This window comes from Mandrillus leucophaeus, unplaced genomic scaffold, assembly GCF_000951045.1.
Source record: "Mandrillus leucophaeus isolate KB7577 unplaced genomic scaffold, Mleu.le_1.0 Scaffold168, whole genome shotgun sequence".
NCBI classification, from domain to species: Eukaryota; Metazoa; Chordata; class Mammalia; order Primates; family Cercopithecidae; genus Mandrillus; species Mandrillus leucophaeus.
Window position 1 is genome coordinate 461,192 of NW_012101676.1, and position 12,110 is coordinate 473,301.

General features: G+C 51.8%; 1 protein-coding gene across 1 annotated transcript; it reads right to left on the reverse strand.

Moving 5' to 3' along the window:
- Positions 1–1,993: 1,993 nt before the first annotated feature.
- Positions 1,994–10,481, reverse strand: IL17D (interleukin 17D). The gene is made up of 5 exons (XM_011976542.1): positions 10,312–10,481; positions 8,527–8,739; positions 7,584–7,710; positions 4,925–5,054; positions 1,994–3,504 (listed from the first exon to the last, which is right to left on the reverse strand). The coding sequence occupies exons 1-5, from the start codon at positions 10,479–10,481 to the stop codon at positions 3,122–3,124; spliced, it is 1,023 nt and encodes a 340-aa protein (XP_011831932.1). The 3' UTR covers positions 1,994–3,121.
- Between the last annotated feature and the right edge of the window lie 1,629 nt (positions 10,482–12,110).

Consider the following 12,110-nt stretch of genomic DNA (forward strand, 5'->3'; position numbering starts at 1 on the left):
CGTGATCCCCCCACCTTGGCCTCCCAAAGTGCTGGGATTACAGGTGTGAGCCACCGCATCCAGCCTTTTTTTTTTTTTAATTGAGATGGAGTTTCACTCTTGTTTTCCAGGCTGCAGTGCAATGGCGTGATCTTGGCTCACCACAACCTCCGCCTCCTAGGTTCAAGTGATTCACCTGCCTCAGCCTCCTGAGTAGCTGGGATTACAGTTGCGCGCCACCATGTCCAGCTAATTTTTTTGTATTTTTAGTAGAGATGGGGTTTCACCATGCTGGTCAGCTTAGTCTCCAACTCCTGACCACAGGTGATCCACCTACCTCAGCCTCCCAAAGTGCTGGGGTTACAGGTGTAAGCCACCCTGTATTGAAGCACTCGACCCAGTGATTTCATTTTAAACTTATCTTTTGTACAAAAAAAGTGTACAGACTGTCACAATCTGTCACTTGTAAGTGACAGATGCCTCCTAAAGCGACATAACATGGAGAAGGCTTAGCTTGATGTTTATTTTCAGTGTGGCTTATAAATGACTGCAATGATGCGTCCATGTCCACACATGTGTTCATGTGTGCCAGGCACTGTGCCAGGTACTTTGCTAACAGTGTTGAGTCCTCACAGGGTGGGCGCTGTGACCTCATTTCACACGGAAGGAAAATGAAGCGTAGTGGGGCAAAAGGAGCAGGTTCATAGAGTGGCACCCAGGCGCGAGGTGCTTGAGCAGCTTTGTGGTTTCATCATTTTAGTGGACGAGGGAGATTGTCTTGCTCACCACCGCCTTGCAGGAGCTAGTGACTGGAATGAGGCAGGTGCCCAGTAGATGGTCACTAAGTGGATGAATGTACAGTACAGAGAAAAAACACAGAGGCTGCCTTTCTCGATCTTCAAATGGAAAGCTCATTTCTTCTGTTGGGAATGTGCTACCTTTTGGCAAGCGGAGGGTAAACGAATAATTAATGCAGTGAATAAAATCATGACATTTTCCCCATGCAGAGAGTTTCCTCTCCTTGGGTGCCCTTCCTCCAAGGCTTGCACTATTTATATTTGAAGAGTGACCTGGAAAGTGTTACACAACAGCAGTGATAATGGAAAAAACACCTAAGTCGCTGCTTTAAAAGGCAGTTCTGGGCCGGGCGTGGTGGCTCATGCCTGTAATCCCAGCACTTTGGGAGACCGAGGCAGGCGGATCACGAGGTCAGGAGATTGAGACCATCCTGACTAACACAATGAAACCCCGTCTCTACTAAAAATACAAAAAATTAGCCGGGCATGGTGGCGGCACCTGTAGCCCCAGCTACTCGGGAGGCTGAGGCAGGAGAATGGCATGAACCTGGGAGGTGGAGCTTGCAGTGAGCTGAGATTGCACCACTGCACTCCAGCCTGGGCAACAGAGAGAGTCTCCGACTCAAAAAAAAAAAAAAAAAAAAAAATAAATAAATAAATAAATAAATAAAAAAGGCACTTCTTTTTACTGAGTGGATTTGTGCTGTTGCTCTGGACCTTCTGGTTGCTGGACGGGAATGTGTTGTAGACACACCACCACCAGAGGATCCCGTTCTTCCCCCAGAGGTTGAATGGGAAGTACAGTCTGAAACTATCCATAGCTGCTGCTTTCCAGTTTGAATTTTGTATTTGGAGAAAAGTGTGGATTTGCTCAGTGATGTGTTTTTCATGCACAATTTCTGTCAATTCTAGTGGGAGCTGGAAGTCTCTGAGCGACCCATCCATCTGGATTAGACTAAGGCTGCCAGTTAGTCTTTCTGTGGTAGCTGAAGTTTGGGAGTGAAACGCATGTGAATAAAGGACACTTCCTGGTTTTGGGGGTGTCACAAAGATCCAAGACATTGGCCTTACCTGACTAGTGGATCTTTCTAAGACCAAATCAAATCTCTATGAATTTAAACCTCAAGATAAAGTGAAGACCTTAGGTAACACATGATTTCCTCTAACAATTAGTCTGGCCCATCAAGCAGAATTGAGAGAAATACACACAGCCAGTGTATCCTTTAGCAAGACTCTTTTAATGACTTAAAAAGAACTTCTACCTTTTACAAATAATTGTATTCAGAGACAGACTTTCAATCTAAAGAAAAGAGCAAGGACCTAGCTCTCGTGGCAGAATGTAGAAACAGAAGCCTCCAGAGTGATCCCTGCAGATTCTAACGTGGCCCACCTTGTCCTCATATTCGGCCTGATCCTAAAGCTCTTACAACTAAGCCATTACCTGCTTGGATTCTTCCTGACAACTGGCAAAGATGTCACATTCCACTTCTTATCTCACCACCTCTTAACCACAAATTGGCCCCAGGGGCTTTCAAAAGGGAAAAAAAAATTGTACAAGTTTGAGACTGTTTCTGTACTCATGACTCATAAAACCAACTCTGAGATCTCTGGAACTCTTAGCTGGCCCTGGGGCATGCGAACCGCCTGTGCATCCCTTTGTCCACCTGGAGGCCGGTGAAGACCTTCAGTGGAAGGAAGAGTGCGTCAGATCAGACATGTCCATTTCATCAGTCAGCCGTCGGTGACAGGCTGAATTCAGAGACCCAGGCCAGAGTGTGCCAGCTAAAAAATTTATCCAAGGATTCCAATTATGCTTAAAAAAAAAATCCGACCAGAAGAAGTAAAAAAAAATGTTTATATGTTAAGTAAGAAATGTTAACAGAGTAGCTCTAATTTGCTAATATAAAATAGCTCTGCCTCTATTCAAAACAGTTGATTTTAAAAGTAAGTATATAGTCGCTCTATTTATTATTGTTTTAGATGGCTTTAAAAAGCATATGCGTCCCTATCTCTTTGGCAAGCACCCAGCGGTGAGGCACGCCCTGTACCCGCCGCAGCCGGCCTGGGAGGCTCCTCCGTGCACTTCTCCAAACCCTCCGTGCGGGCCGCACACGGGTGGTCGTCCCGGGTCGTCTCCCATAAGCTTCCAGCCACCCTGCTTGCCGGTGGCTAAGAGCAACCAGAGATGCCCGTGTCAGGCGAGTCTCCGTGCAAAGGCGGCGCCGATGCTCGCGCTTGGTTGCTCGGTGCGCGCTCTTCAGAGGTCGCCGACGGAGCCCTCCAGACCGCTCCAGCCTGGGCGCCTCGGGACGCGGGCCGGGAGACCTCCCGGGGCAGGACCGGCCTCAGGGGCCAGCGGGCGCGTCGTTGGGGCCCAGCAGGAGCTTGGCGCCCGGTTTGTCGATGCTGGAGTTGATGCTGTCTGCGTCCTTCTCCGGCTCGGGGACGCAGGTGCAGCCCACGGGGATGGTGACGTAGGCCTCGGTGTAGACGGACCGGCCGCCGGCGCAGGCGGGGGTGCGGCGCAGCACCACGGTGGGCATGTAGACCGGGGCGCTGCGGAAGCGCACGTCCTCCTCGCCGAACAGCCCGGTCAGGCAGCCCCGGCACAGGCAGTAGGCTTCGGGCAGGTACCTGGGGTACCTCGCCGGGTCGTAGGAGATTCTGCAGGGAGAGAGCACGGGTGAGGTCACGCCTGGGGGCAGCCCCGCGCCGCGCACGGAGATCCCTGGTTGGAGGCACCGGGGAGGGCCTCGGGACGGTCCTGCCCCCGGCCTGCGGGCGCGTGCATGCGAGGCCGGCCGACAACGGATCTGCCCAGCGCTTCTTTACATTTGAAATGACGGCGCATCTAACCGGCCCTGAGCCAGGCCGGAAAACTGCTTCCAGAGACTGGGCTAATGTGCGCAGAAAAATAAAACCCAGGCGGCCTGCACGGGCCCACAGGTGCCACCAGAACAGAATGAGGCGCCCTGTCTGCCCAGGGCCCCGGAGCCGCTGCCTCCCGCCGGCTCTGCAGACCCCGAGGGGCGCGTCCACCTGGGGCCTAGGCTGGGGGCAGGTAGGGCGGGTTTCAAGGACAGGCTTGGGGCAGGCCTAGAAAAAGAGGGGCTGGGGGAGGACAGTGCTGACTGGCCGGGAGCCAGAGGCCTGCAGGGCTCTCACGCGAGTGAAGGACAAGCGCTTTCTCCATCAGGGAGATTTGGTGCCGAGTGCCAGCTCTCAGTGGTCTGTGAAGGTCGGGGGCTCAGGAAGGCATAGGATTCTCTTCTTCCGTTTGTGTCTGAGGGACTAGAGCACGCCCGGGAGGTGACGAGTCTGGGAGTGGTGTGTTCTCGTCACTGGAAGTGGATCCAGTGCCACCTTCGTGCCAGGAACTAAGGAGGGAGTCTGCGGCGGGGGAAAGGGGAGTGGACTGGTGTAGGAAGAGCCCAAGGCCACCCGCCAGGCTGCCATCAGAGGAAGTCGGTGACACAGGACTGCACCCAGCCACCTCTTGTGCTTGTGGAACCCCAGAGGGACATTTCCAAGCACTAGGCCACTGTTTGAATGTGGGGGATGAGGTCGGACAGAAAGTCAGCAATGAGTCCAAGGCTTCCAGTCAGGGTGACCAGAGGATGGGGCAGCACAAGGATCAGGAGCTTGGCCAGGTGGCCTTGCTGGCAGTGGAGCCCCAGAGGTGGGAGCCCAGGTGAAGGCATTGGAGAGGGCAGTGGGGACCGCCTGCAAAATGCACAAGTTGTCTCTGAAGCAAAAACACAAAACACAATCTGACTTCATTTATTCATGCTTCCCTCCAACATACACCCAAATAGTTGCAGAATGTTTTTCACAGGTCTCATACCACTGCACTCCAGCCTGGGTCAGAGTGAGACCTGTCACCCAGGCTGGAGTGCAGTGGCATAATCATGGCTTACTGCAGCCTTGACCTCCCTGGCTCAAGTGATCCTCCCACCTCAGCCTCCCAAGTAGCTGCGACTACAGGCGCACACCACCATGTCCAGCTAATTTTTTTTTTCTAGTTTTTGTAGAGAGGGAGCCTCACTGTGTTCCCCAGGCTGGAAGAAATTCTTTTTCAGCTCCTCATGGCTGCTGTTTCTTCAGTTCTGTAGCTGGAGGCCTCTAAGGCACAACAGCGTGACCCACACCAGGATGGATGAAGCCATCCTCTCCTTCTGGCATCCCACATTCCAGGCACCTCAAAGTGGAAGGCCCCTTACAGGCCCCACAGTCAAGATGCCGCCTTCTCCAAGCCACTGTCAACTCCATGAAGTCTTCCTATATTTTAAGGTCCAATTCATTATCTTAAAAGTTTTCAGATGTCCTCAAATTCAACTCCTTCCTTCTCCATGTGTTCATAACCTGTGAACACCACACAATCCTAGTCTGCCCTGCTCAGGAAGGGTAAGGACTGAGTTGTGATTTCTCTTGGTGCCCTGATGTGCCTGTCACAGTGCCTTCTAGAGGAGAAGCTCCGGAGCCAGGAAGCAGGCGAAGCTGACCCTGGGCCCTACCAGTTTCCTATTCTTTTTTTTGTTTTGTTTTTTGAGACGGAGTTTCGCTCTTGTTGCCCAGGCTGGAGTGCAATGGCGTGATCTCGGCTCACCACAACCTCCGCCTCCCAGGTTCAAGCGATTCTCCTGCCTCGGCCTCCCAAGCAGCTGAGATTATAGGCATGTGCCATCATGCCCGGCTAATTTTGTATTTTTAGTACAGATGGGGTTTCTCCAAGCTGGTCAGGCTGGTCTTGAACTCCCGACCTCAGTTGATCCGCCCACCTCGGCCTCCCAAAGTGCTGAGATTATAGGCATGAGCCACCACATCCGGCCAAGCTTCCTGTTCTTACACCCTGAGGTCGGTATAAGACCCTGACTTAATGTTAGAAGGAAAAGGAAATCCTAAATAGTTAGGATTTGTAATATCTCCAATCACTTTCAGCATTTACCTAACAAGTATCTGAGTGTTCTTTCAGGCAATGGGGCTAGAGATGAAACGTGTACCCAAGGACTCACTCTCTGGAGATAAACATGTAGGTGAACACAGAGTGCGCTCACTCCGCCCATGGCCACCGGTGGCTCCTGGGGGATTTATCCAGGTGAAGAAGGGAGAAGGGCATGGCAGGCAGAGGTCAAAGCACAGGGTCAAGGGACAATCACCACCAGGAAGTACAAGGAGAAAGAGTGCCCCTAAGATGGAATTTTAGAAAGATCCCTCAGACTATGGGGTGGAAGATGGTCTGGAGCCCCAGAGGGAGCTCTTGGCTAAAGGCAGAGTTTTAAGTTGTCCATTGATAGATGGTGGTTAAATAAGATAATCTCGGGGGGCACATGGAGGGAGAACAAATAGAGGCAGAGGAGAGCAGAGTACACCAGCTTCCCAGGGAGAAGGCTGATGGTGAAGACTGGGTGCATCCTCGGTGCATGAAGGGGAGAGGCTTGAGGGGGCTGGGTCAAACCTGAACTTGAACCTGATGGAGCCAAGCTACCAGAAATAGAGAGAAACGACACTATGAGGACGTGACCAACAAAGGACAGAATGTAGGAAACTTGATGTGTCCCGTGTTGTTCCGGGAGAAAAACAAGAGGGAGGGAACCTACACTTGAGAGCCCCGAGTAGAGGAACACAAGCTGGGGGCGTCCTGGCTGGGCCCACACCTGTCATCCTGGCACAGCGACATGAAGCCAGCCGCTTCCACTCCCAGTATCACCACCAGCACAATCAGTTATCAAACACATGCAACCCAGACTCAGGGACATTCCACAAAACCAGTGGCCACTAGAGGTTGGATCCCAGGGCAGAAAGGGGCATTTGTGGACCCCCTAAAGAAGGCCTGCGGGGCAGATAACAGTGTCATGTCTGTTCATTTCCTGATCTTGAGCATTTTGCTGAGTGATGATGCTGACATTTGGGGAACCCAGGTAAACACTATATGGGAACTCGTCCTAATTTCACAACAGTTGTATTAGTTTGAAATGATTTCAAAATGAAGTATTAGAAAATAGAGAAAATCATGTATGGGACAATCACAGAAATTTGTGAACACGAGTATGAGCATGTGTGTGAATGTGACAGGTGTGTGGGTGTGTGGGCAGGTGTGTGTGAGCGTGGGTAGGTGGGTGTGGGCACGTCTGAGTGTGGGAAGCTGTGAGCATGGGCAGGTGTGTGGGCAGGTGTGTGAGCACGGGCATGTGTATGAGCATGGGCTGGTGTGTGTGTGGGTGTGTCAGTGTGGGCAGGTGTGTGTGGGTGTGTGGGGGCAGGTGTGTGGGTGTAGGAAGGTGTGTGTGGGTGTGGGTAGGTGTGTGTGGGTGAGTGGGCATCTGTGAGTGTGGGCAGGTGTTAAGTGTGGGCAGGTGTGTGTGGGCAGGTGTGTGTGAGCATGGGCAGGTGTGTGTGAGCATGGGCATGTGTAAGTGTGTGAGCGTGGGCATCTGTGAGCGTGGGCAGGCATGTGTTAGTGTGGACAGGTGTGTGATCGTGGACAGGTGTGGGTGAGTGTGGGGAGGTGTGCGAGCATGGGCAGGTGTGAGCATGGGCAGTTGTGTGAGTGTGGGCAGGTGTGGGGGACAGATGTGTGAGCGTGGGCGTGTGTGTGAGCATTGGCAGGTGTGTGTGGGTGTTAGCGTGGGCATATGCGTGTGGGTGTGTGAGTGGGCAGGTGTGTGAGCATGGGCATCTGAGAGTGGGCAGGTGTGAGTGTGGGCAGGTGTGTGTGGGTGTGTGAGCGTGGGCGGGTGTGTAAGTATGGGCAGGTGTGCATGAGCATGGGCATGTGTGTAAGCATGGACAGGTGTGTTGTGTACTCACACGCACGTGGCATGCAACAGGCTGGAGCCGTGGTGAGCTATTTCGGAGGTGCACAGGGGCCCGAAGACCACAGCAGTTAGTCTGGATGTGATCTTGCTCCTGGAAACTCATGAAGGGCACTGGGCAGCTGCACACACGTGAGATGTGGGTTTGGAAAGGCTGTCAGAACAGCACAGAGGATGTGCCGCAGGAAAACCAAAGGCGGCCGGGTCAGGCATTTCTCTGTGGACTCAGTCTCTTCACTGGTGGGGTGAGTTTGATCGGAGGGCATTGCCTGGCCCTCTGAGTTCTCGTCACCTGGGAATGGTCTTTCTGTGCCCTCGGTATGTAGGTAACTGCTCATATTTCACCATCGTTTGGGTTCTTCATGAACAACTGTCACTCAGGCGTCACCCCCGGTAGTTTTGTAGGTGATAACTGACAGTCGCTTGGATGCAGTGAGGGTCAGAGTTTCATCCGCCTAAAAATATACAGCACAGCCCTCCAGTGGACTTGGGACTGAAATTGCCGCCACTGCTGGGATGCCTCTGGACTAAGGCCTCTTACAAGACACCTCCCCCGATGGCTGCCTGGGCCGTGGGAGATCAGAGGTATAAACAGGGGTGGGTTTCAGGCTGTTCTCTCACAATGGGAAGGTGCCACTAAGGGGGGTGCCATGCATCTACCATGCCCTGCTGCCCAGGGTGTGGGGGCATGAGGCCTGCAGTCCCAGAAAAGCAGAGAGACAAGGCCTGCACCTTCGGAAGGACCCAGCGGGGGCCTGGGAAAGAGGTCATGAGAGAATCCTGGGGCCCTCGCTGGCACAGACAGAGAGTTGAAGTCCCTCACCCCAGCCTCCTGCCTGGGGTTTGGGGACACCAACAGCTAGGTGTGCTTTTTGGTTAAGGAAAGCTGCCACCAAAAAGAAACAGCAAGAAACTGCAACGGGAGCCTTTTCTCTTACCAAACATGGACAAGCAACCGAGCAGAGTTCTGCCGTGTGCCGCGCCTCCTGTGGGCAGTCATTCTTTTGTCTTCACATTTTCTGCGTGCTGCTCTGCGGAAGCTTGGCACCGGGGCACGCTTGAAACACATCAGGTTTTTCCCTCTGATGGGATCTCTGAAGTGTCCCTGGCCACGTGGGAAGCTTGGCTTGAGAGAGTGACAGGTGGCCCGGCTTAATCCAGGAACAAAGGACAAGTCCTCCAGGGATGATTAGAGGTGATGGAAACCGAGCTGGGAGAGGAATGTGACAGCAGAGACAGAAAAAGAGCTCTGCCCCTGGGACCGGACCTGGTAGGAAACAATTTGAAGCGGCTCCGGAGCTCAGAAAACAATGAACACATTCCGAGGGAGGATCGGGCCACCTGATGTGTCCTCTAACCGATGCCCAAGGAGGATCGCTGGGGCACTGGTTGGCACACGTGCCTTGATGTGGCTCACCCTCCCACCTTGCAGAACATGAAATGGTTTCAGAGCAGCAGGGGCTCAGGATGACTGTTTATCTCACAGCAGTCAAAAGACCCCAGCCCAGGAACAAAGTGGGGGCAATGCCTTCCCCAATCCTGGCTGGAACCCACAAGCACCTAAATGTGTCCGTGGAGACAGCCTGCCTCGGTAGCATGGCTCGCCACATCTGAAGGTCAGTGAGGTCAACCCAGCAGACTCTCTTAAAAAGGGAGGATGGAGTCATGAAGAGTCTGGGACCTAAAACTGTAGCCCAACTTAGTCACTACCAGTAACCTTGGGCAGAGAACTCCACCTTGCCTGATTCTTTGCAAAGTGAAGGAGATGGATTTGATGAGCACTTCCCCCAATTTCCTGACGGTGGGACTGATAATGTGACATTTTCACCAATGTTTTATGCTTAGAAAAGACACTGGCAATACATTGAGTCTCTAAGGTCTTGGAAAATTCCAATTAATCTATAAAGTCAGTGCAATTCTAACCAAATCCCAGAAAGATTGCTCTGAGAACTTGGCAAGCTGATCCTAAAATTCATAGAGAGAGATGAAAAGGGCCAAGAATACTCAAGACAATTTTGAAAAAGAATGAGGGGGCAGACTCACACCAGAAGATCTCAAGACGTTATACAACCATGGTAATACCAAGACATCCGCTGTCCTTTGGGGACACTGAGGGACATGTATCATCCCTCGCCAAGAGCTGAGAGTCCTCTGAAAAACACTAACCTTTGCAAGAGATAAGGCGGCGGCACAAACAAGATTTCTAAAACGTGGTTTTCAGACCACCTGCATGAAGCCTATATTGGACTCTTGTTAAAAATGTAGGTTCTGGCAAGGTGCGGTGGCTCATGCCTGTAATCGCAGCACTTTGGGAGGCCTCTTGAGCTCAGGAGTTCAAGACCAGCCTGGGCAATGGTGAGACTCCATCTCTACAAAAAATATTTAAAAGAATACAAATGAGCCAGGCATGGTCGTGCACGCCTGTAGTCCTAGCTCCTTAGGCTGAGGTGGGAGGATTGCTTGAGCCTGGGAGGTCGAGGCCGCAGTGATCCATGATCACGCCACTGCACTCCAGTCTGAGTGACAGAGTGTAACTCTGTCTCAAAAAAAAAACAAAAAACAAAAAAAGATGTATAGATATATCTATATCTCCAAAACTTTTAAGTTAAAAAAAAATTTAATGCAAATTCTCAGACTTAACACTACACCCAAGGAGTCGGAAGCTCTCCACACTAACAAGCTGTCCAAGTGATCTGTTTCACTCATTTAAGCTGGGGAGTCACTGGTTCAAATGAATCAGCAGAAACCCATTTCTGGCTGCACAGTCAACTACGTAAGCGCTATCCCTAGAGGCGAGCTGGCCATTGGCTAACCTCGGATCTATCGATTTGCAGCTGATGGCAAACAACTGGATGATGGCATTTTCCCAAGTGGGTGTGAATTTCAAGACCATACCGTCCCAGGACTTTTTCTACATTTCCTCCAATGAGTACATAAGGTCATTATTAACCCAGTAAGCAATCGGTGTTGCCAATGGGATGGCTTCCCTGGAGGCACACAAATGAGCTTATAAAAAATAGTAATCAGTGTCCCCCCCGGCCCCCAGAGATTCTGAATCAGTTGCTCTAGAGTGGAGCCCCAGTTGGTATTTTTTAAAAGCTCCCCAGATAACTCTAATAGACAGCCCTGGTATAGGCCAATTGGTCTCTGTGTTTAAGAGAAGTAATGACTCACGAAGACAGGTTTGTGTTAGCCTTCCAATCTCTCATTTTCCCTTTGGAACAGGCCCAGCAGCTGGGAGGGGGAACGGTTTTGAGACCACAGGGGAAGGAAGGGGCAGGACCGCCACGTTGGAAGCACTGTGTGCAGCCAGGCCGGCTGTGGGGCCAGGGCTGGGTATAGTAGGGCTCTGTTGGCCGGCCAGGGAGTAACTGGAGACCACAAACAGCTTCCCTGTTGCCAAGCTGTGGCCAGCAGACCCATCAGCTCCACCCTCCTTCCATGCGCTAAGGCCCCAGGGAGCCAAGGATCTTCGATATGTGCTGCCAAGAAGCTCTGAAAAATGCTTTTCTGGCCCCTACAAGAAAACATCAGTCGTGCATTTCTCATGAAAGAGGACATGGAAAAATCAGCCTGGGATAGCAATGAGGTCTGCCCAGGGCACTCATCCCCACTGGCTTCCCCAGGCCAAGGAGAACTAGCGGTCAGTCCTGCCCTATCTGGGGACTGAGGTTGACTTTGGTGCGATCCTGAACTTAACATCAATGTCAGGGCTCCAGAATGAACCCTGCTCCCCTGCCAACTGACCGGCTCTGGGCTACTAGGAGCAAGAAGGCTTAGCCTGCCCACCCTCTCCTGTCACTCATGAGGAAACTGAGGCACCAACAGAGTAGCGGACTTCTCCAAAGTCTTCCAGCTCTCCTGGGTTAGTCCAGCCGCCTGCACTGCCCCACAGAGCCAAGCTGCCTAAGCCTCATAGTAATAACAGACGCGGTGCTGTGGTTTGTGGCTATTTAGCAACCAGCCAGGTGCTTGGTAAATGGTGAAGCTACAACCAGGAAATCCATTTATTCTGGGGAAAGTTGTTCATCATCTGGGAGGTAGCGGAGGAGGAGAGAAAGACTAATGCTTTGGAAAATAATTTGGAAGATAATTCAGAAAAAAAAGTTTTACAGAGGGAAAGGGAGAAAAAGAAATGAGAATGAGAACCCACATTTCTTGAAGGGTTTTATTCTTTTGTCATGGCAAATGCCACACATTCATTGCAGCTGGGAAACATCTCTTCAAAGGGAAAACACGACTCATGCCCACGGGCTGGCTCAGCTATCCGCCGGGGGAAGCTGCAGAATCTGGGTTCAGAGCCATCTTTGAAGTGTCTGTCCTTGGGGCAGGCGCCTGTGTGCACCAAGGTGGGAGCCCACCCGACCGCCAGTGAGTCAGTTGTGGTCACAACACTGGTTATGAGGAATAATCGCTATCACAACATGAGTCTGGACTCTAATTCTGGAAGAGTTTCTGGCAGATTCTTTTCTCTTTGGCCTGTTATTAATTTAGTGAGCAGTGCGCTCACTGCCAGTTTTTC